Source organism: Peromyscus californicus, unplaced genomic scaffold (genome assembly GCF_007827085.1).
Source record: "Peromyscus californicus insignis strain IS unplaced genomic scaffold, ASM782708v3 Scaffold_6__1_contigs__length_162567912, whole genome shotgun sequence".
Classification (NCBI taxonomy): domain Eukaryota; kingdom Metazoa; phylum Chordata; class Mammalia; order Rodentia; family Cricetidae; genus Peromyscus; species Peromyscus californicus.
Genome location: NW_026294584.1, coordinates 63,228,867 through 63,250,507, shown reverse-complemented (window position 1 = coordinate 63,250,507; position 21,641 = coordinate 63,228,867). Strand labels below are relative to the sequence as shown.

Genomic DNA, 21,641 nt, shown 5'->3' with positions numbered 1-21,641 from the left:
AATGCCAAGTGCTTGGATAAAGTAATTGAATTTCTCGTTACCAGAAACGTCAACCCTGAGGGCCTGCCCCAGGCTCTCTGTTGCTGACTTCACAACCTCCACTCCAGGCTCCTGGAGGCCACATTCCTAAGTGAACCCTTACAGACATTTAGGAAGCTGCCTTGTGCTGCAGTCAACCTAGAGGCCTGGTCCTGCCCCTGTGGTCCACCAGCTCCCCACACACCCCACACACCCCACACACCCCACACAGACTCTAGCATCCTTCTGTTCCTCCCCTGAGAAAGGAGCAGTGAGGCCTGTGTGCCTCAGCACCCCAGCCTCCGCAGCCTTCCTGTGGGCAATTTCCTCACCAGTTTATCAGAGAACTGCAAAACCTGTGAGACATAGAAAGGGAGGTACTTGCCCTGAAAATTCAGAGGGGGCTGGAGAGTTAAGAGCATTGGCTGCTCTTATAGAGGACCAGGGTTCAATCCCAGACCCCGTATGGCAGCTCACAACTGTCTGTGACTCCAGTTCTAAGGGATCTATGCCTTCTTCTGACCTCTTCTGACACCAGACACACATTTTATATATATATATATGTGTGTGTGTGTGTGTGTGTGTGTGTGTGTGTGTGTGTGTGTGTGTATGTATGTGTATGTATATGTATGTATGTATGTATATATATATATAATTTCAGAAAGCAGTCTGTGAACCCAGCACTTCATCATGACAGAACCCACTAGGGCCAAGAACTAAAAGATGGCCAGCGACATAGAAGAAAGACACGTGTCCTCTGCTGCAGCCCACTCAGGCTAGCCAGACTGTGATGAGGCCATCAGCTTGCTTCTCAGAATACAGGCAGACCCTATCTGAGCACCATGGCCTGCAACACCAGTGCCTTCTAAACAGACAGACAGACAGACAGACGGACGGACGGACGGACAGGGAGGCACAGCAAAGCAGACATTGCTCCCAAGCTTCTGTGAGAGGCACTATACTGTCTTCCATCCTCACGTGTTCAGGCAGCTGGAGCAAGTCCTCCACCTCTGCCTCATCTTCCAACCTCTCCCCTTAGGAAGGCTCTCTGATTCCAAGTATTGCCACACTCCCCGCTCCATTCCTGCGCTCCTCTGATTGACCTCACCTTAGGTCTATTCTTTCACAGATGATGTCTATAATATAGAGTGGACACATGGGGTGAGAGACGTTGGACATGCAGTATGTGGGGGCATATCGAAGTTAGGTGCATACATTGTGCATTTCACGCAGAGTGGTTTATGAACATAGATGCACATATTGTTTATATAAGAGAGGAGATACAGGTTAGATGAATATATTGTGGGTAACACGGTGAGGAGGCCACTGCTGTCTGAAAGACGCTGTACTTGTTCCATTTGCTCTGTCTATAATCCTTCCCACAATGGAGAAGAGCAGGAGACAGGGGGAAAAATCCACTTTCTTAATTCTCAGTTTGGACAGGAACCTACATCCTTTATTCCACTTTTTAAAATCTTAACACTATATTAAAAATTGGCCCCAACTTATCTAAGGTAAATGCTGATGCCGACATGAAATCTATTCACTAAAGAAGATTAAAAATTGATTTCTATAGTGACTTTGATGATCTTAAAAAAATAGGTTTCATTTGAATTAAAATAAATGTGTGTGTGTGTGTGTGTGTGTGTGTGTGTGTGCGTGCGTGCGTGTGTGTGTGTGTGTGTGTGTGTGTGTGTGTGTGTGTGCGTGTGTGTGTGTGTGTGTGTGTGTGTGTGTGTGTGCGTGTGTGTGTGTGTGCGTGTGTGTGTGTGTGTGTGTGTGTGTGTGTGTGCGTGTGTGTGTGTGTGCGTGTGTGTGTGTGTGTGTGTGTGCGTGTGTGTGTGTGTGTGCGTGTGTGTGTGCGTGTGTGTGTGTGTGTGTGCGTGTGTGTGTGTGCGTGTGTGTGTGTGTGCGTGTGTGTGTGCGTGTGTGTGTGTGTGTGTGCGTGTGTGTGTGTGTGTGTGTGTGCGTGTGTGTGTGTGTGTGTGTGTGCGTGTGTGTGTGTGTGTGTGTGTGTGTGCGTGTGTGTGTGTTTCTATTTTTCATTCCCACTAGGGTTATAGCCAGGGCGACTTTTCTGACTTCCAAACATCTGCAGGTTGTTTGTAGACTCACTCAGTATTGGCTGAGATAAGTTTATGTGCTTCTGCCAGAGACAGAAGCTGTTTGGGGAGCTAAGATGCTTTGTATCTGGAGACATGGGATTCCCCCTCCTTTGTACACTGTTATCCATTTTCTATGCCAGGCATCCCTGTTAAGGCCTGTTGAGAGCTGTACCCCAACAAGTAAGCCTCCCTCCAGAGTCAGGCATCCCTCCACACCTGTACCTTCACTCCCTGCATCTCAGAGGTCTTGTAGAAGTCTAGCTTTCCTGTGTGTGTGTGTGTGTGTGTGTGTGTGTGTGTGTGTGTGTGTGTGTGTTTGCATGTTCACCATCGTGGTGGAACAAAAATGAACTCTTGCTAGGCTAGGCTTAATGTGCATATGAGTGATACTAGAAAACATAAAGCTGATTATCATGCACAAAAGGAAAACTGCTGAGGCAAGTGGGTGAATCTTACAGTAGAAAAACAAAGCTGGACCCAGCCTCCCCGCCCCACCCCCCGGCAAACAGTATAACCACCCAGAATCAAAAATATTTAGACTTATATTTTATGTCCACATATTTTTAAACATTTATGTGTGTCTGTGTGTATGCACACATATGTCTATGTGTATGAAGGTACATAATTATTACATACACATGTAAGAGGGTACCTGTAGAAGCCAGAGGGGCCATCAGATCCCTTGGAGAAGGAGTTACAGCTGGTGAGCCATGATGTGGGTGCTAGGAATCAAACTCAGTTCCTTTGGAAGAGCAACAAATGCTCTTAACTACTGAGCCATCTCTCCAGCCCCCATTTCTAACTCACAGACATAATTAAGTTAATTTCCTAACTTAACTACAGTGGCATATAAAGAAAAGGAAGAAGAGTGAGACTAGGAATCCAGAAACCTATGTGATTTGTCTGGTGTCATCTACTTGATGATACTGTAGTCTAGTCATCTGGAAAATGAGAGGTTATCAATTAAAAAGAAAACTCCACCCCAAATAAGTTCAGAAGGCTGGATCTAATTTTAAGGAAAATGTTGCAAAAGCTGTTCCCGGGAAAGGGCACACGTGTTTTACATCTCTATAAAATCAAATCAATAATCTTGAAATGGAAGAAAACCATGACATGGCATGCAGGTCCCCTTGTGCCCTTAACATTCAATTTATTAAGCAGAGTTTAATTTTAAAAGGATCACAGGATTATTATTTTTATAGGCAACACTGCACGAGAGGATCAATATCGCGCATCGAGGGAAGTACTTCTCCAGCACTTGATTAATGCATTATTATCATCAGAGTAATTAAAAGGAGCAGGGTCGGCTACAATCAGCATGTACATCTCACTCAGCAACTCCTGCCAGTTGCTCACAAAAATTAAACTCATTCATCAATCCGACTGGAAAGGATAAAAAGCTTTGGGTAAGAAATGAAAAGTTCTACTATATGGAAGGAAAAAAGACCATCTAGGGCCAGCATCTAGACACAACCCTTCCCCACTAGTGAAACAAGAAGGCTCATCTCATATAGGAAAAATGAGCCAGCACCATAGCACAAAATTAATATTATGAAGTTCTAATACTCTGGGGTCTCCTTAACCTCTAGGTAACAGATCCATGTAAAATTTGGAAATGTGTGCTGGCAGCAATTAAAAAAACTAGCATGCCATGTAAATTTGGCTTTCATACCTGCCTCAAAATCCCTTACTGCCAACAGCTCATGTCCCTGGGAAGGGATCACATTCCTGCTTCGCAGACACTTTTTTTTTTTTTTTTTTGCTGGTTTTAAAGAGCAAAAGCTTGTTAACGTGTCAAAATTTGTTTGCTGTGGTTCACAGTTAACAACTGACCCGCCCGATAACAAGCCAGGGCAGCCTGTTCTTGTTAGTGTTGCAAGTGCAAAGATTGGTTCCTTGTCCTGATTTTCCTCCCAGGTCAAGGCAACTGTGCAGGGGACATGAGGCAGGGGTGGTGCTGCCCGAAGCTTGCAGGTGCAGAGCAGAGGTGAGGCATCTTTGATGCTGTTTTTGGCTTCCCTCCTCATCCGCTGGTATGGCTTCTCTGTACAGAACAATGTGCTACCGTCCTGTACCATCTTCAGCTTCCTGTGTCCAGGTTCACTGCACTCAGAAGGAAGAACTTTTCATGTCCTTGCTATGTACATAGCACGGACTCTGGCCAATGCTTATTGAAAGGATTTATAGTGAAACTAAGTGACCACTGCCTTTACCTGAGCACTCACGTTTCTAGTGTTAAATACAGTCTGCAGTAACAATCTAAATAAAATTTAGATTTTTTAAATATTTTTAAACAAAACCAAAATATTATGTCCAGCGGTGAGCTATGAGATGGTGTGACAGGGAGATAAGGGAACTCCAAGCTCACCTAGTGAAAATCTTAGTACAAGAAAGGAACATGGGCACTGGGGCATGTGGTTCATGTACATTTATGCTGAGTTTCAATTGGAATTAGTGACCTATTCATACAGATAGATGCTTTGTTATAATCTGCAAAGCTGTTGATATGTCTCATGAGAGCTTGGCAGGGCAATCATGCCAGTTATCCCACAGCCCTTGCAATGCTAGTATTGCCCACTTCAAAAAAAAAAAATGTAAAAGCAAATTATCTTCAGAGAAGCACGTCCTGAGTAACAAAGCTGTCTTCACAATCTTCTGCAGGAGCCACAGGACGCACCACGTTCCCTTTGCACGAAGGTGAAGAAAGCATGAAGGGGGATGAAAAGAACACCAGAGACCCAAACTTTAAAGGGAAGGAGGAGGGAATGATTTGCCAAAGAACTAAGGCTGAGATCAGAAAGAGATCAAAGGGGAACAGGAAGATGGAGGGAGGGAGAGATGGGCAGAAGGAGTAGGAAAAGAAGAGAAGGAGGGAGGAAGGGAAGGAGGGAGAATTTATACAGGACCATGAAAAGCACAAGGCATGAAGCTTTGAAGAGTCGAATGTCTGTCATCTAGAACAAAAGTTAGGATGGCACCAAGACAAAGGAAAAATCATCTGATGGCACGGGCATCCTATCAAGGGGTCGATAGCACGCCTGTCATACACTGTGTGCAGGTTGTGTAGTAACCGAGGCACAGAGTGCAAATCTACATCCAAGTTAGACAAGGCAAAGAGCACTGTTGAGGATGAAAACTGGAGCTAGTAGTGTTAAGACTCGTATGAAAAGTCGTAGATGGGGAGAGAGGAGAAAGCTTCCAAGGCAGGGAAAAGACTATGGAAGCTGACCTTAACTGTTTGCAGAAGGTAATAATGGTAAGTCATCCCTGCAGCTGCTGGACTCAGTGAGCACCTCTACTGTACCCACAGCATCTGCCCAGCAGGTACCACTGATGTGGAGGTTAAAGGCACACTGCTGCACTGGGCACCTCCTTGGTCACAGCTCCAAATGACTCCCTTATTCCCCATACTCATTCTGGGGGTGGGTATTCTAGGCACTGCCAATGAAGTGATGAGGAAGGTTCTGGGAAGGATAGGACAGCAGAAAGCTTTAGCCTTATTATTTTTTTTATCATGTTAGGAAAATAATGTGCAATTGAAATTTAAAAGTCATTTAACACTGGTGAAAAAGGTTTCAGAGTATATGGACATCTTTGTGGTGGCAAGCTGCTTAAGAAACAAGTCACAAGACTGATAAATCCCAAGGACACATGATGTCACCCCACTGGAAAATCAGGATAGAGGAAAAGAAGATGGACTGAGGGCTAAAATGACATGCAGGATGGAGAACTTGGACCTATTGGGCTGACTGACATCATGGGCAGTGGTGTATCAATGGATCTCAGCTTTGGCCAGTTGGTGGTTTTAAAATGAGGCCATCCACATGTTAATATCATTAGGAGAATGTGAGTCACCCAAAATTAAGAAAGCAGAAGTGGCTATGTACCCTTAACAGAAGAACCACTGTGACAGTGTGCAAGGCCCCTGCAGCCATTTCAGAGATGGGAGAGAAATGCTCAAGTACAGTCCCGACAAAAGCTGGTATTTTAAAATGAGTCACAGCTAATTCCAAGATGTAGCAAGTCACTACATTTCACTAAAAGCCACTTTCAGTAGCTTTTTAGGGTCAACTTATTTTTAACTCTACACAATGAGGTCTACATGAAAGTGGCTACTGGTTCTTCAAAGGGGTTGTCCAACTAATTGCTTTTGTTTAAATAAATGTAAAATTTACAAGGAAACTGATTAAAACGAGAGACCCTCTGGGTTTATTTCCAACTTGTAGGACAGCCCCACCATCTCAGTTTCTTTCCTTGTCACTGTGGAGGAATGCCTTGACAAAAGCAATGCATGATTCTCACTCACATTTTCAGGGTACAGTTTATCATGGCAGAGAAGTCAAAACAGCAGGAGTTTGGGATAGATAGATGGTCACACAGCATCCAAACACAGTCAGGTTTCAGACTGATGAAGGCTGGTGCTCAGCTCACTTTCTCATTTTTCTATACTCTATGATCTCAGTCCAGTGAATGGTACTGCCCATGGTGGGTGGGTCTTCCCTCCTCAACTAACCTAACCAAAATCAAAATAATCCCCCACTGGTACACCCCATGGCCTGTTCCCAGGTGATTCCAGATCCAATCAACTTAGCAATTGTGATTAACCATGACACAACCCAAAGAGGTTATCTGTGGACCTGCACAGGTGACAAACAGGTCATTGGTCACAGTGTCACACTGTCTGCACTTGGGTGATATCTTCTTAGCTCATCACTAGCCCTTCAACTTTAGTGAGGAGTGCTCCATACAGACTTCTTTAGATTTCATCTAGGTCTTTGTAGAGTACCTTAAATCTCATGGAAGTTACCTTTTCTCAATCATACACAGACATGTTTGTTTTACTTAATTAATAAAAAGGTGAGACAGAGAAAGAAAAATAGGGGAGTACCACAATGCTTCTGTGGAGGCCAGAGAACAGATTTGGTGTTGTTCATCTCTTTCCATCTTATTTGAGGCAGGGTCTCTCATTGCTTGCCACTGCACACAGCAGGCTAGCTGGCCCACAGACTTCTGGGGATTCTCCTATCTCTACCACCATCACTGAGATTATAGACTCTACCATGGTAAGCTTCTACATGTGTTCAGGGGATATTAACTCACATCTCCATGCTTGTATGGCAAGCTTCTTATTCACTGAGTCTTCTCCCAGTCTTCATGTTTGTTTGCACACATTTTTAGGCATTATAATATCACTTTTTATCTCCATCTCTGGGTCTAAGGCAAGATACATAAAACCCACTGTGTTTTAAAGTTATGTCATTTACCAGCATCAGATAACCCCGACTGGGAAGTTGTTTCTGTATGTACTGGTTGGTTTTTCTTTTCTTTTCCTTTTTGGTCAGCTGGACACAAGTTTGGGTCATCTGAGACAAAGAACATCAATTGAGAAAATGTGTCCATAAAATTGGCCTGTAACAATTCTGTAGGACGTTATCTTGATTAATGATTGATGTAGGAGCATCAAGCCCAAAGGACCAGTGTTTTATCTCAGCAAGAGAAAACAAACTAATACACTGCATATTGCAACAGCTATGCCTGACTGGCAGAACATAGACTTGTGATGAGGTCACCAGTCTTGTATTCAGACTGCTCACTCAGACACAGGTGATGGAGATTTTCTATGAGCTAATGGGGAGATTGCATTCAGCACCCGGAACAGCTCCAAGGGGAGCATTGAGGTTCCTCAAGTAAGTAGGCGCAAGTTAGTTTCTCTCTCTCTCTCTCTCTCTCTCTCTCTCTCTCTCTCTCTCTCTCTCTCTCTCTCTCTCTCTCTCTCTCTCTCTCTCTCTCTCGTCCCTCCCTCCCCCCTCATCTCTTCTCATAAAGCAAAATAGTCCTAACCAGTCACATATCTTCTGCTAGGATTTCCACTTGATTAAAAAAAAAAAAATGTAACATGAGATTGACATGTCTAGCAGTTTTTAAAACAAAGAACTTTACCAGTTACCTTTTATTGCAAATAAACTGCAGCCTCTGTTCTTGGAAGAAAAATGGTTTGATTTGTGCATCTGTCTTTTGGTAAATGTTTTGCCATTTTTTTTTAAAAGGGAAGTTTTTGTTTTGCTTTGTTTTGTTTTAAGGGATGTTTTAAATTGGAGCTACATTTAGCTCTGTTTCATTGGTTCAACTCTACATTTGAAATTTAATTATGCTTTCTTGAGTAAAGGTAGGAGGTAAACATCATGATGCTGTAGGCACATATAAGAAGTAGGAAGGTTGATGAGTATGTAAATGAACATGTCCATCACCTCACATGGCTACTTTTGTTGGTATTATGGTAAGAACAGCTAAAATCTACTTATGTATCAAGAACCCTCCACATGACAGCTGTATTATCTATAAAGCTCTTGATGAATAACCTTCATGTTTCTTCATCCCACACAACTGCTACTTTGTAGGACATGTATGTGCTTATTATGACCCAATAATGGAAAAATATATACACAGTACACGAAACACACTTGAGCAATGCCCATGTGCATGGGTACATGCAAACACACACTTCTGTATTTTACAGGACACAAACACAGAGTCAGGGCATGATGCATCTGAGCTTGAGAAAGCCCCTTTTCAGAGCTCTCATAGAGACACATGTCACACTGCTTCAATATCCTTGATCTGCGGCTGATCTCAGACTTTGGCTTATCTGAGCAGCAGTTCTAGATATGCATCAAAATGAAAAGAGGGAGATGCATGCTCCCAGCGAGGATCTTAAAAACAAACAAACAACAAACAAACCCAATCCTGATGGGCGGAGACCAGCTGGTGCTTCCAGCCCTGTCTGTCCTTTCTGCTAGCGACATCTAGAGCCTGCTTAGCAGAGCAAGCTCATTCCAGAACCACAATCCAAAGCTTTTAAGCCAGATTTCAGGGAGAGGGGTGTGCATCTTTCCTGCCTGTGTTGCAACCCAGTTATGTCCCCAGGATCCTAAATAAATAGAATCCTCCAGAATTCTTTATTGCTTGATAACCTCCTCGAGAAATTCTAGTTCTTTGAGACGGATGTCAGAATAATTTTTCCTTTTTCCTTGGCCCGCTGGAGTGAGGGTCATTAGTCTTTGGTTTCTCTTTCTAATCAGAAGAATCTGGAAATGACCAGAGAAAAAGATGCACGATGCCTCGCTGTGGTCTATGGGCTTCCCTCCAACTCTTGTCATTTCTGTGGTAGTCCCTGTGCCTCACAGAACAAACCAAACCCCACTATTAACAGTAGTGTGGCCTCACTGGTGTTGTAAGATCTGGCAGTTGAAATCCCCTACCCCTGGAAGCACCGTCCCGCCATGCACATCCTTTACACCAAAACTTACTAAGCACCCAGTCTTGTTACTCTGGACTCTCCAAGTCTCGCGGCCACACCTCCTGCTCCCTTCAGGGCAATGGGCTGCCCCGCAAGGGTGAGGAAGACTAAGAGGCTGGTACAAAGACCCAGGTGCTTCAGAACAGCACTGCAAAGGGATCGCGGCAACTCCTCAAACACTACATACCTATTTCTACAAGGCTACACCAGCCAAGCCCAACCTGCCTGCCTCAGGGCTAGTCTGGCTGTTGTCTCCAGGTCTTGGAAAAAGCTTTCCCTCCCTGAAAGTCCTCGTTGCACTGACCCGCTGCAAGGTCAACCCATTTCACCTCGGGAGCCACCGGTACCCTGAAAGACTCTTTGACTACTAAGGTAGTACGTAAATTCAGTCTGTGAAGCCCAGACTTCCAGCCTCAAGAGTAAGAGACCACTCTGAGAACTTCTTCTAAAGGAAGGAGGATGGCCCAAGTAGAGTTGCTGGCCCACAGGCTTGCAGTCCAAATTTGCATGCATGGTACTTAGCAGCGAAAGCTGTATTGGGCCTGGGTCAGAGGCCAGGGTTCTGGAGCTAGGACTTTCTTTCTTTTTTTTTTTTCTGGAAAAGCACACCACAGGTATAATGCTCGGGTGTAGAGAGAGAAGGTGTCTGGGGACAGTGAAAAGGGGGGCAGCCTGAAGAGGAGAGGAGGGCCACCTTGGCTAGTTGCAGTGACAGGTGGAAGGAGGGGGAAGGAGTCTGGACTAGCTGTTCCCTGAGCCTCAGAGCAGGAAAATAAACATACAACACAACTCCAAGCATACACAGATCTATTTCCCTCCTTAGGAACCACAGCGGGCTGCGGCCACAAACAGACATCCACGAATCTAGTGAATTCCAAGCATAGTCCACATCCCAGCGGGCGCAGCTCCAAAACCCTGCCTGCTCCAGCCACCAACTCCTGGCTACCACCGCAGAGACCTGCTCCGGACCATGGTGACTGAGATCAGGAGCCAAGGAGAGTGTCTGAGCGCGCTCAGGCACAGCAGGGGGAACGGCAAGAGAGGAGCAGGGGACCCAGAGACCCCCAGGAGTCGCTAGGCCCATGACTCCCGCCGAAGCCCCCACCACCGCCACCCACCCACCGCGATGCTCTTACGTCCTCCTCGTCACAGTCGCTCCGCGCCTGGTACTGGAACCGGGGCCGGCCACCCGCACAGCCGCGCTCCCGGGGTGCCGCCGCCTGCGCCTGCGGCCCTAGGGGCTTCGGGCCCGCGTCCTCCTCCGGCCCCTGGCCACCCAGGAGGCGACTGGCCTCCGGGGGCGCCGGAAAGGAGCGCGAGGTGTTGATCTTGCCGGTGAACCTTTGGTACAGAGAAGCCATGGGCCGCCGCAAGCTGGCTTACTGGCTTGGATGCTTCGGAAAAAAAATTTTTTTTTCCTTTCTCTATCTCTCTCCTCTCTCCCCACCCCCTCCAGCAGAAAAGAGAGAAGGGGGGAAAAGGAGGCGGTGGGGAAAGAAGAAAGGCGAGCCCGGCCGCTCCGCGCCACTCGCGAGTCGCCTGGGTGCTGAGCGACTCTGCCTGGCTCAGCTTCTCCGCCCCCTCCCCGGCGGCGCGGAAGCCAGGGGTCGGAGTGATCGCTTTCTCTTTCTGCTTTGCTATTTTTTTTTTTTAAGTCCTCGCCACAGCCACGTTCGGCCTCACCAAACAGACGGAAGGAAAGCAAAACACCAGAAGCACACCAAGGGAGGGGACATGTCTAGGCCCCATTATTTGGCACCACCTAGAGACCAGCTCGCATCCCCGGCTCATCTCCTGGTCCCCGCCCTGGCCCCTAGCAGCTCCTCCTTTCCCTCCTCAGCGGGGTACCCAGCTCCTGCCGTGGTGATGGCACCTGGGGAGTTCCAGTTCCAGGGAGCTGGAGGTGGATGCAGGAGGACTCTCAGAACACCAGTTGGGTCGTGGATGAGGGTTCAGGGCTGGGGCACTCCTAGCTTGGCAAAGGCCGAATGCCCCAGGGAGAGAGGAGAGCGCTTCAAGAGGCTAGGACTGAGCAAAGAAACCCTAACTGCCCTTGCATCCCGGGGCTTCGCGGCCACGGCTCCCATCGCATCCTCTTTGGGATGCAGCACACAGCTGTCTTCCAGGGACTCCCACCTAGTATTGTTCTTCCGACTTTGGTTAAATTTGGCAAAGACCCCTGGGTGCCTGAGGTAGGAATGCGGCTGCAGGACGGTAGGAGGAGGTGGGAGAGGAGGGCAGGTCTTGTAAGGAGTAGGCACAGAGAAGCATCTGTTCCCGGACTCATCTTCCTTCCACCACGTAAGATTTCAAAAATACACTCATTTTCTTCTGATCTTTTTAAGAAAGGAAGACCAAGTCTAGAACAGGCCGCGGGACTCCTGTGCTGGCCTAGTGCAAGCCTCAGGAGCAACGCCTTTCAAGGGCATGCCTGGCTCCAGCCTACCTGTCTATGTGTAAATACAGGGAAACGCTAAAGGGCTTGGAGGTCAGCAACCTTTCCAAACCTTGTTCCACCCCCATCCTGGCATTGAGATGCAGTGAGAAGGGAAGCCTTGACCCCAAAGGCTGTACAGCACCCAGGGCTTCCAATAACAAACTCCTTTTGGCGCATTCGAACGTGCTTGAGTGCCCCCGTGTGGAGAGACGAGCAAACTGTATCAGACTGAGTCTAGGCCCTGGCTGGCATCTCCCTTCTACTTGCTTCCTCCACTCTTCCCTGTAGGCTTCTGGAGCCCTTGTCTTTCGTGGTTCTCTGGCCACTATTGGGTCTCTGCCGTTCCACCTCCTCCGTGTGCAGTCTCCTGATCCAGCCCTCTGTGGCTGAGCTGGGGTGCTGCAGCAGCACTAAGGGCTGGCACTTTGGAGAGACTCAGGAATCCTGGCACCTGCTCAGTCTCAGCTGTCTCCTCCCACAATGAGTCCAGGACCATTTTGACTTCTCTCACCGCCCAGCAGTGCTCCAGGAGCCCCCTCAGCTTCCCTGTTGCTACTGAGAGTTTTTAAAGCATAGGGGAGGCAGCCACTCAGAAGACCTGGCGAGCTGAGGACCTCCCTGACCGGAGGGAGGCTAGAGAGTGCCCTGCAGAGCCCTCAGCATGGAGGAAGGTGAGCTGGGCTGTGCTGAGAGCAAGGTGAGCTGCTGCGCTGTGTTGAGCACGGGTTGCTGTTGGAACCCAAAGCACCTGCCATTCCTCCCAGCCCTCCTCTCTCTCTCCCAAGCTCTCAATGCAGAAGTTGGTTTTCGGTAGAATTTTGTCAGCCCATCCTATGCTCCACAGCCGTTGTGTTCACTGTGAATAGACAGCCACAAGGCACCCTAGAGACATTTCCCTTTATGAAGAAAATAAGAAGAGCTTGAAGCCCCATTCCAATCGCTGCAGGACTCACTTCGTGGGAGGCCCCCAAAAGTCTGGGGTGGGAGAGCTTTGGCCACCATGCCATAATTCAGACGACCCACTGAATGCTTTTAAGGACATAAAACTAAAAACTCCATCTCCTGTTCAGTAAGTCTTGGCTCCCAGTCCTTCACGTGAAAGGTTTCTCTGCTAGCCACCTGAAAGGACAGGCCCTGTCTTTCAGGGGTTCACGTCCACTGCAGCTGAGGATTCTGACATCACTACCTGTGGATATCCCTCGTGTCTTCCTTATTATACATGAAGGACATATGTACAGTTTTACACAAGCAGAAGTAACTATGTATAACATGTTAATACATTTATGCAAAGTATAGAAATTACATGAACTATCATGTCCACTACTTTATAGATGAGTGCCTATTAACCATTATAAATTAATGATAGAAGTTTTAAGAACTATTTTCATTATGTGTATTGTGTGTCTCTGCATGAGTATGACCACATCAATGAGATACCCTCAGAGACCGGGGTGTCAGATCCTCTGGAACTGGATTTATGGGCAGTTGTGAGCTACCTGATATGAGTGCTTGGATCTGAACTCTGGTCCTCAGCTAGAGTGTTATGTGTGCTGAACATGTGAGCCCTGTCCTTAGTCCCAAGATTGAACCATTTGTTTAGTGATGATAAGTTGATAGAAAGGGCATATGTCTTCAAGATTTATTTTCTTTGGTGAATCTGTAAATATTCAACTTAAAATTTGGTCAAAGCTTAAAATTTCGATTAAATTACTCTGAAAATAAGAATTATTCCTATTTAAACATATTGTAAAACAAAAAGTTGTAAAAATGCATAAACAATCAGAGAAAGAATTAAAGTAAAAATTTTCTCTCTAGAGAGAAAGATCTGTAGCATGAACAGAATAAATGGAGAAGAGGCAAGGCAGGGCAGAAAGAGGCAGAGCCTGGCCAGGCTGGCATGAAAGGAATGGAGGTCGGGGAGCTGGGAAGAGCTGTTTGTGTGCAAGGCATTCCTTGATGCACTCGGACGGAGGCACACAGCTCCGTGGAGAACTTGGCCACGTTCTCTGTCTTTCACAGTGAGCACAGCACTCTCAGGACCATCTTAGGGGATGGTTTTGACTGTGAAGTCACGAACCTGTGGCAATGCACCTGCAGATTCAGCCTTCCCCTAAACATGGGCACACAAACTGCAGAATACATTTAGAGACTGTGATGCTGTATAATCCCCTGGGTGAGATTAAGCAGGTTAATACTGTACCCTGAGTGAGGCCATGGGGATTTAGAGAATGGGGAAGTCTACTGCTTAGAGGACACATAATTAATCAAGTGGAAAACCTTCCTCAATAACGTAAGGCATGTGATACCACGAGAGATAATAAAGCCAGGGTCCTTTTGATCAGATCTTTGTGTCTTTGAAGGAAATGGGTCTAAGAATCCTGGCTCAACTTGGCTTTGAGCATCTTATTTGTAAAATAAAAATTGTATGGCAGTTGAGATTGCTCAGCAGGTACACAGGTGTATTTGCTACCCAGCCTGACAACCCGAGTTTAATCCCCAAATCCCACGCAGTAGAAAGAAACTGATTTTTACAAGTTGTGCTCTGACCTCTACAAGTGTGCTGTGGAACACACACACACACACACACACACACACACACACACACACACACACACACCCCAAATAAACAGGTATAATAAAAAATTTAAACTATAAAACTCTTAACCAGAGAAGAAGTCGGGACCAACTTTTCTGCCTAGAGGAGCAAATGTGAGGTGTACGCTACACTGGAGTCAATGGAGGAAATGTGGTGAGCTGATTTGTGGGCTCTTTCATGTCAAGATGTGCACTCCTCGTTACTGTTTAAAACCAACGTCCACCTGCTCGCTTTTCTCTGTCCTATCTTATGGTTGCTTCTGTATATGCTGCTCCCTGGAACAGGTTTACAAACAAATATGAGAAATTATCGAAGCCAGTAGATGCTACAGGATATTTTTAAACTGACAACAAAGGAAGCTTAAAAGACCTTTACCCTTTTCCTGAATTATTATCCTGAATACTAATATTGGAAAGATAAAATGGCCACCTTTGCACACCCAGAAGGCAGGTCTTCCCTGAAGCACTGGGCACACTTCTATAAATTGGGATAAATGAAACCAACATTTTGATATCCATAAAACACAGTGTTTGAAAATGAGAAGCACATTCTTAACCCTGAATACACCCCTACCTCCAGTCCCCCTCCCATCCCAACACACACACTTCTTGTTTGTCTGATTTTGCAAGATGACTACTAAAGACAGACTGGGCTGTAGGCTCCGCTCAGATTTCAAACAAGGACTGCATAGTACATATATATATATATAATCTACACAAAGGAATTGGTAAATTCTGCACTCAGAAAACCTCAAAGGTAAAGTGGGAATAGAATTATTTTTTCAGTTATTTGACATATTAAATATTAATATGTTTTAAAGGAAAACATTTATTTTAACTTAATGAAAACTTTCTATAAAATCAGTAAAGTTTTAATCTACTCGCTTCACTTCTTTCTGCATTTTAAAGTGCTTTCTTCAACTGCCTACGTCTGGAGAGAAGAGGATTAGAGAGAAAAAAGGAGACCTCAACACAGTTGAATACACAGGACTCTAATTGCAAGCCATTTATCTCTGGTGTTAGAATTCATCTTTGAGCTAAGCCACTATTTCCATATGCAAAACCATGACAGACAGGGATATCACTTAGAGAATATTTTCTCACCCTCAATAGTTTCAGGGATGTGACCCTGGCCTGACTCTCTGACCTCAGAACCAACTGTATGACTGATTTTGGCCAGTGCATGAGCATGATGCAGGCAGAGGCCTGGTCACTGTGTCACTGACTGGCCTCTGTGCCATAAGCACACACGTCCCCTGTTAGCTGCTGCCACTTGGACCTGGACCTAATCCCGAAGCTGTGGCCATGCCATGCAGTTGGGAAGCACATAGCAAAGGCATCTAGCTGAGCCTCGCGTGGACCAGCAAAACCTCAACTCATTAGTGTTAAACCATTAGTGTAAAAACATGGATCACTTCTTGTATAATCATCTGAACTTAGGGGCAATTTGTTACACAGCATGCCATGACTGACAGCTAAATAACAACAACGCTTACTACAAGCATTTCACTTCTTTGCTCAGAAAGTACCCGAATGACTACTACCTGCTGTTTGTGCTGTGTTGTAGGGTGGGGATGATGAAGCTGCAATCATTCAGACCAGACAGGCTTCACGTGCATCAGGTGAGTGCTATACACGAATGAACTCTCGGGCTTCCTTGAAAACGGAGAGATGCGGCTTCTCCCATTGCAGTTACAACAGTGCAGGCTCACCAAAGGACAACTTTATCAGAAGATGACTGCCAGGACCTCCTGGATTACAGGTGTGTTCTTTGCAAAACCGGGCTTTTTAGAGTGCGGTCATCAGACAGCATTTTCAACCCACTGAGGATTGTGGGGAATTGCAATATTACATCGGTCTCCAATGGGAACATGTTAGGAATACAGATTCTAGGGCCATACCCATTCTAGACCTGTCCAAACAGAGAGCTGGGACTGGAAGATTAAGAGCCATACTGAAACAGCCCTCTGCGAATAACTGCTACACACGCAAAGGTGAGAATTGTTGCCTTAGAATAACACACTCGGGCCATTCTCTACATGGAGCAAGGATTCCTGAAAGAGTCTCCAGGTGCTTCACTCCCAATAAGAGACTTATACTTTAGAGGGTCAACAAGGATTCTCCTCGGGGGTGGGGATAAATTTTATTTATTTGTTTGTTTGTTTGTTTAGTGTGTGTATGTGTGTGCACGTGTGCCTGAGGAGGTCAGGTAACAACTTGCATGTTTAGTGTGTGTATGTGTGTGCACGTGTGCCTGTGGAGGTCAGGTAACAACTTGCAGGAGTTGTCTCTCCTTCCACCATGTGGGTCCCAGGAACTGAACTAAGTTGTCAGACTGGGCAGCAAGTGCCTTTACTCACTGAACCATCTATCCAGTCCAGGGAAAGAAATTTCTAAGAATCCAAAAAGAAGAGCCCTTTCCTCACTGATGTGGGGTTAGCTCAGCAGCTTATTGGAAGTTACCCTAGAATGGAGGACATGTCTGGATGTTGTCTGCCCTTGAGTTGACCTGTCCTCTGTAGTGAAAGGGAAGATTCCATTTCTCTTGGTGCCTCTCTCCAGAGACATTTTGACATTGTGCTTTAACAAAGAGCTTCTCCCTTCTTGCCAAAATGCATACAATTTGGCAGAGAGCTCTGCAAAACCACAAAGGGGGAAAAAAGCCTTACTTTCAAAAATTGATCCCATGAAAAGCACTCAGCACCTCTGCCTTGGCCTTGCTGCTTAGTTAATGCAATAAAGAAAACCTGTCCTTAATTAAAGACCAATAAATTTAATAAACATATTTAAGTTGAAAACCGACTGCTATGAACTTAATTTTCCTGAACCCGCTCCTTTAAAGTCCATTAAAATGTTCATTATAAAAATCCATGTTATTTTATTTTTCACTGTTACTTGGATCCATTGCAAATTCCCATGGCACATACCTACAGGTTGAAAAATGGGCTGATGCCATCTGGTATATTTCAGTATATTTCCTTGAAATTCAATGCATTGTACAGACAGAGGTGATATTAAGTATCTATATGTACATACTCACGTTCATTAGCTAGTTATGTAGCACATGTAATCTGTGTGTGATCACATCCTCATGAGCAAAAGCAAGAGCTGTCAACGCATAGCCTGACTCATGCATATGTGGGTGTGCCTAACAGGAGACATGGTGGCTTCGCGTTAATGAAAACAGATTCTATTAGGAACAATAAAATCGAAATGAAGCTGCCCATTTCTTGTGGGTAATTCAATCTCTGTGGACTGCAACCCCATCCATTCTATTCCACCCGCTGCTCAACAATTTCTTTCTCATAAAGGTTAAAACTGATTTGTCTATATAGCTAATTGCATTTCAAATCATAGTAATTTGGAACACACAAAAAAAGTAATTCCCCTTACAATGACTTATATTTATATTTTGCTTGACAGGTAAACAGAAATTGCCTGTTGGCTAAATAAATCCATTAGTCATGTAAGCCTGCAGTTTGAACAGCCCTTCTCCTCACTTACAGACGGCAACAAGTGGATCCACTCTCCGCTACAATAGGGTGAGGCGGGTGCCATTTGTTCCCTGCCTCTTGATTTGAGCTCCTGATAGGCCCTATTACCTCAGTCCTCTCAGCAACCCACCCATAATCACTGTCATTACATCTCTTTATAATCCAACAATACTCAAATTGCATCATTTATACAGAGCCTTTTCCATCTCTGTGGGAAAAGCTGGATAAATTAATGCTTGCAAAGGACTTTGAAGGATTTCTTAGCCGTCTTAGGATAAAAGAAGTAGCAATATGAAGCCATATTTACAACTGCATTTCAGGGCTCTGATACCATTCAGTCAAGTTCAACTCCAAATGAGATGGAGATGACTAGTGTGACATCAGGGGATGCTGGACTTTCTATTAGAGATGGTCAAATCATTAAGCACCTTTCTTGAATAGGCAATTTATCTCTGAAACATAAAATTATCAAATCCAAAATACACTATGGAATAGAATACAGAAGTTGTAAGTATTCTAAGACAAAACACAAAAGTACTAACAAGCTGACTAGGTAAATATACAACTCCTAGTGGCCCGTGGACACAGTCACAGACACTGGAATGATAGCTTGCAACAAGTGTTAGCCTAACATTTTAGCCACTGATCATATCTGGACTGTATTGAGTCAGCAGATTAAAAAGAGAACTCCAGGCCCTGAACTCAACAAATAGTTTCTGGTCTCCTGGGAAGGCATCCCATTGGGAGTTCTCCATGGAGTAACACACAGACACTTAAAATGATGGCATCTCAAATGTGCAGAGCATCCCAGGAATAAGTCACACCCAGCCTTGGTTTCTACCCTGGATGAAAGTAGAGCAATGTAATGTCTTAAGCAATTTATGTGGCTATCAGAAGAGGCTCACAGGAAGCCGTCCATACTCTTCTACCTCACATTGCTGTCTTTTCATCACTTTTAAAATATTTTATATTTAAGTGTGTGTGTGTGTGTGTGTGTGTGTGTGTGTGTGTGTGTGTGTGTGTGTGTGTGTGTGTGTGTGTGATGGCTATTTTTGGTTGTCAACTTCACTACATCTGGAATTAACTAAAAACCAAGGAGCTGGGTACCCTTGTGAGGGATTTTTTTTTTTAAATTAAACCATTTGAAGTGGGAAGGCCCACTTTTAGTTTGGATTTTTTGAGGTAGAAATATCCACCTTTAATCTGGGCCACACCTTCTGCTGCCAGTCTATATAAAAGACATGGAAGAGGGAAGCTTGCTCTCTTTTTGCCTCTTGCTTTTGTTCTCACTGGCAAGTCCTATCCTTCACTGGCATAAGAGCCTACTTCTTCAGGATTCTGGCATATACAGAAGACCAGCTGAGATATCCAGCCTCATGGACTGAGCGACTACTGGCTTCTTGGACCTTCCATTGGTAGACAGTCATTGTTGGACTAGCTGGACCACAGCCTGTAAGCCATTCTAATAAATCTACTTTATATATATATTCATTCTATCAGTTCTGTTCCTCTAGAAAACATGAATACTCTGTGTGTGTGTGTGTGTGTGTGTGTGTGTGTGTGTGTGTGTGTGTGTGTGTGTGTGTGTGTATGTGTGTGTGATCATGAGTGCATTCAACCATAAAAGCCAGAAGAGGGTGCCAAATTCCTTAGAACTGGAGTTTCAAGGTGTTGTGAGTCCTATGATATGGGTGCAGGGAAATGAACCAGAGCCTTCTGGAAGAACAGCAAGTGCTCTTAACTGCTGAGCTCTGTCTCCAGCCCACTGTCCTCAGGCGTTGAGAAGACTACATTCATCACCATGCTTGGTGACTCTAGTTTGTAGCCTTCAAAGAAGGAGACTGGAGGAACCTTTGGCTACCCTCTCCCTGACACAGAACCTTCAAATTCTGGTTCACAAGAATGTTCTCTTTCTGGTATTGGTTAGACCTACCTTCTCATGGTGGGTGAGTTCTGGAAAGATAGCATGTACAGCTCATTGGCCCTAGAGCCTATGCACTGGAAAGCTGGGGCGGGGGTAGCACCCACTGGATGGCGACTTTGAAGAAAACCTAAATTTTTGTTTTGCTTTCCTAAATCAAGATGTGAAAATGTTCCTGTGAACATGGCTCACACGGTCCTCACTACTCAGTACTGACAGGTGCCCACTGTCTGCCTGTGGGCCTTCTTGTCTGTCCACCCAGCAGAGTGTGTATTCTCAAGGAAATTATTCCTCTTACTTAGGAGAACTTATTTTTCTAGGCAGCTTTTACAAACAGTTTTTCTTCCCTGGTAATGTGGGAGTGGTTTCTTTTTCATACACAGCACTCAGTCTATCACCTCCTCCTGGCTGTCTGTCCCTGAACATAACTGTGTTATGTTCTCAGAAGCCTGCAGCCTCTTAGAGACCACAGGAAGAAGGGACACGTGTTTGCAACCATGTAAACCTAGAGCTTGAAGTTGCTGCCTGAAGCCAGGGCCTTCCTACTTAGCACAGAGATTTGGGATCTGACCCTTCAGTCAGGCATCACCACAGGAACTCCCAGCCCATTGCAGGCCTGGCTTGGGCCTGGGTTTTTCCATTTGGACTATGGGGGTGTAAGAGTCAGGGGCCCTAGCAATGTCATCCACTTGAGATCTTCAGATGTTACATGAAGGAGGGGCCAAGGATGGAGACTTACTTAAACTTCTAGAAAATACTATGGTCATACGTCGTTAATCCTCCAAAACAAATCATTTGTTTTTTCTTCTGGATTTAGGTGGCCAATATCCTTAATTCTGTGTAAAATGGCCCTGTTGGGGGACTTCCTCTTGGTTAGGGTACATTCCCTCAACTGGAGCCTGTGGAAGAAACTGTTTTTCAGTGTTCAAAAGGGTTAGGTGTATCTAGCACAGGGCTGATGAAGCACAGAGGACCGCCAGCCCTGGACAGAATGAAGTGCAGAGAAAGGGCCTAGGGATTGAGAAGAGCACTGTGGCTTCAACAACTTCTCTCTGGGCTCATGGATGACAGCAGCTCTCAGACATCACCAGAGACGCTTCTTTGTGCAGCAGTTGGCAGATGATGCAGAAACTCACAACTGATCAGTGCCTAGAGAACAGCCATCTAGAGAACACTTGGCCTCAAATGAGGATGTATACTGCTGCTCCTTCCCCCAGAGGCTCAGGGACCACAGAGGAGGGAGGAGCCAAGAGACTGTGGGAGCCAGAGGTCTGGGAGGACCCGAGTAAAACAGAGCCTCCTGGACATGACAGGAGCACCGCATTCACGAACTCACAACAGCTGTTGTCTGCATAAGATCTGCATGAGGTCAAGCCAGTCAGCAATCTAGCATGGAGGGCAGAGGAGGAGTCCATGTGCCTCCACCTCTGATTCAGGAGCTATGACCAGTGGTTTTTTTATTTTTTATTTTATTTTATTTTATTTTTTTTTTTTTTTTTTTTGCGGGGAGGAGTCATTTTTCTTTAAAGCTATGTCCGCTGGTGGGCTGGTCATTGCATCAGCTACTTGTCTGTCCACGACTAGAAGCAACTTAAGGAAGGAAGAGTTTATTTGGGCTTATGGTCAGTCCAGAGTGATAGGAGTCCATCATGGAAGGGAGGCATGGCAACAAGAAGCATGCATGGCAGCTGGGACAGGAAGCTGAGAGCTCACATCTTGAAGAACAAGCATAAAATATAGCGAGCACAATAGAAGTACGTGCTTTTAACCCTCA

The 21,641-nt window shown here is 45.4% G+C and overlaps 1 protein-coding gene across 3 annotated transcripts in view; it reads right to left on the bottom strand.

Annotated features, from left to right (window-relative positions):
- Dpp6 (dipeptidyl peptidase like 6) overlaps positions 1-21,641 on the bottom strand; it is an 883,656-nt gene that overhangs the window by 646,060 nt on the left and 215,955 nt on the right. The window contains exon 1 of one of the 3 annotated variants that reach the window (XM_052721906.1): positions 10,557-11,153. The exons of the other annotated variants lie outside the window; for them this stretch is intronic. Within the exon in view, the coding sequence (XP_052577866.1) occupies positions 10,557-10,781 (225 nt within the window). The 5' untranslated portion in view covers positions 10,782-11,153. Of the gene's footprint in view, positions 1-10,556; positions 11,154-21,641 lie in introns of those variants that run through there. 3 annotated transcript variants of the gene reach the window in all.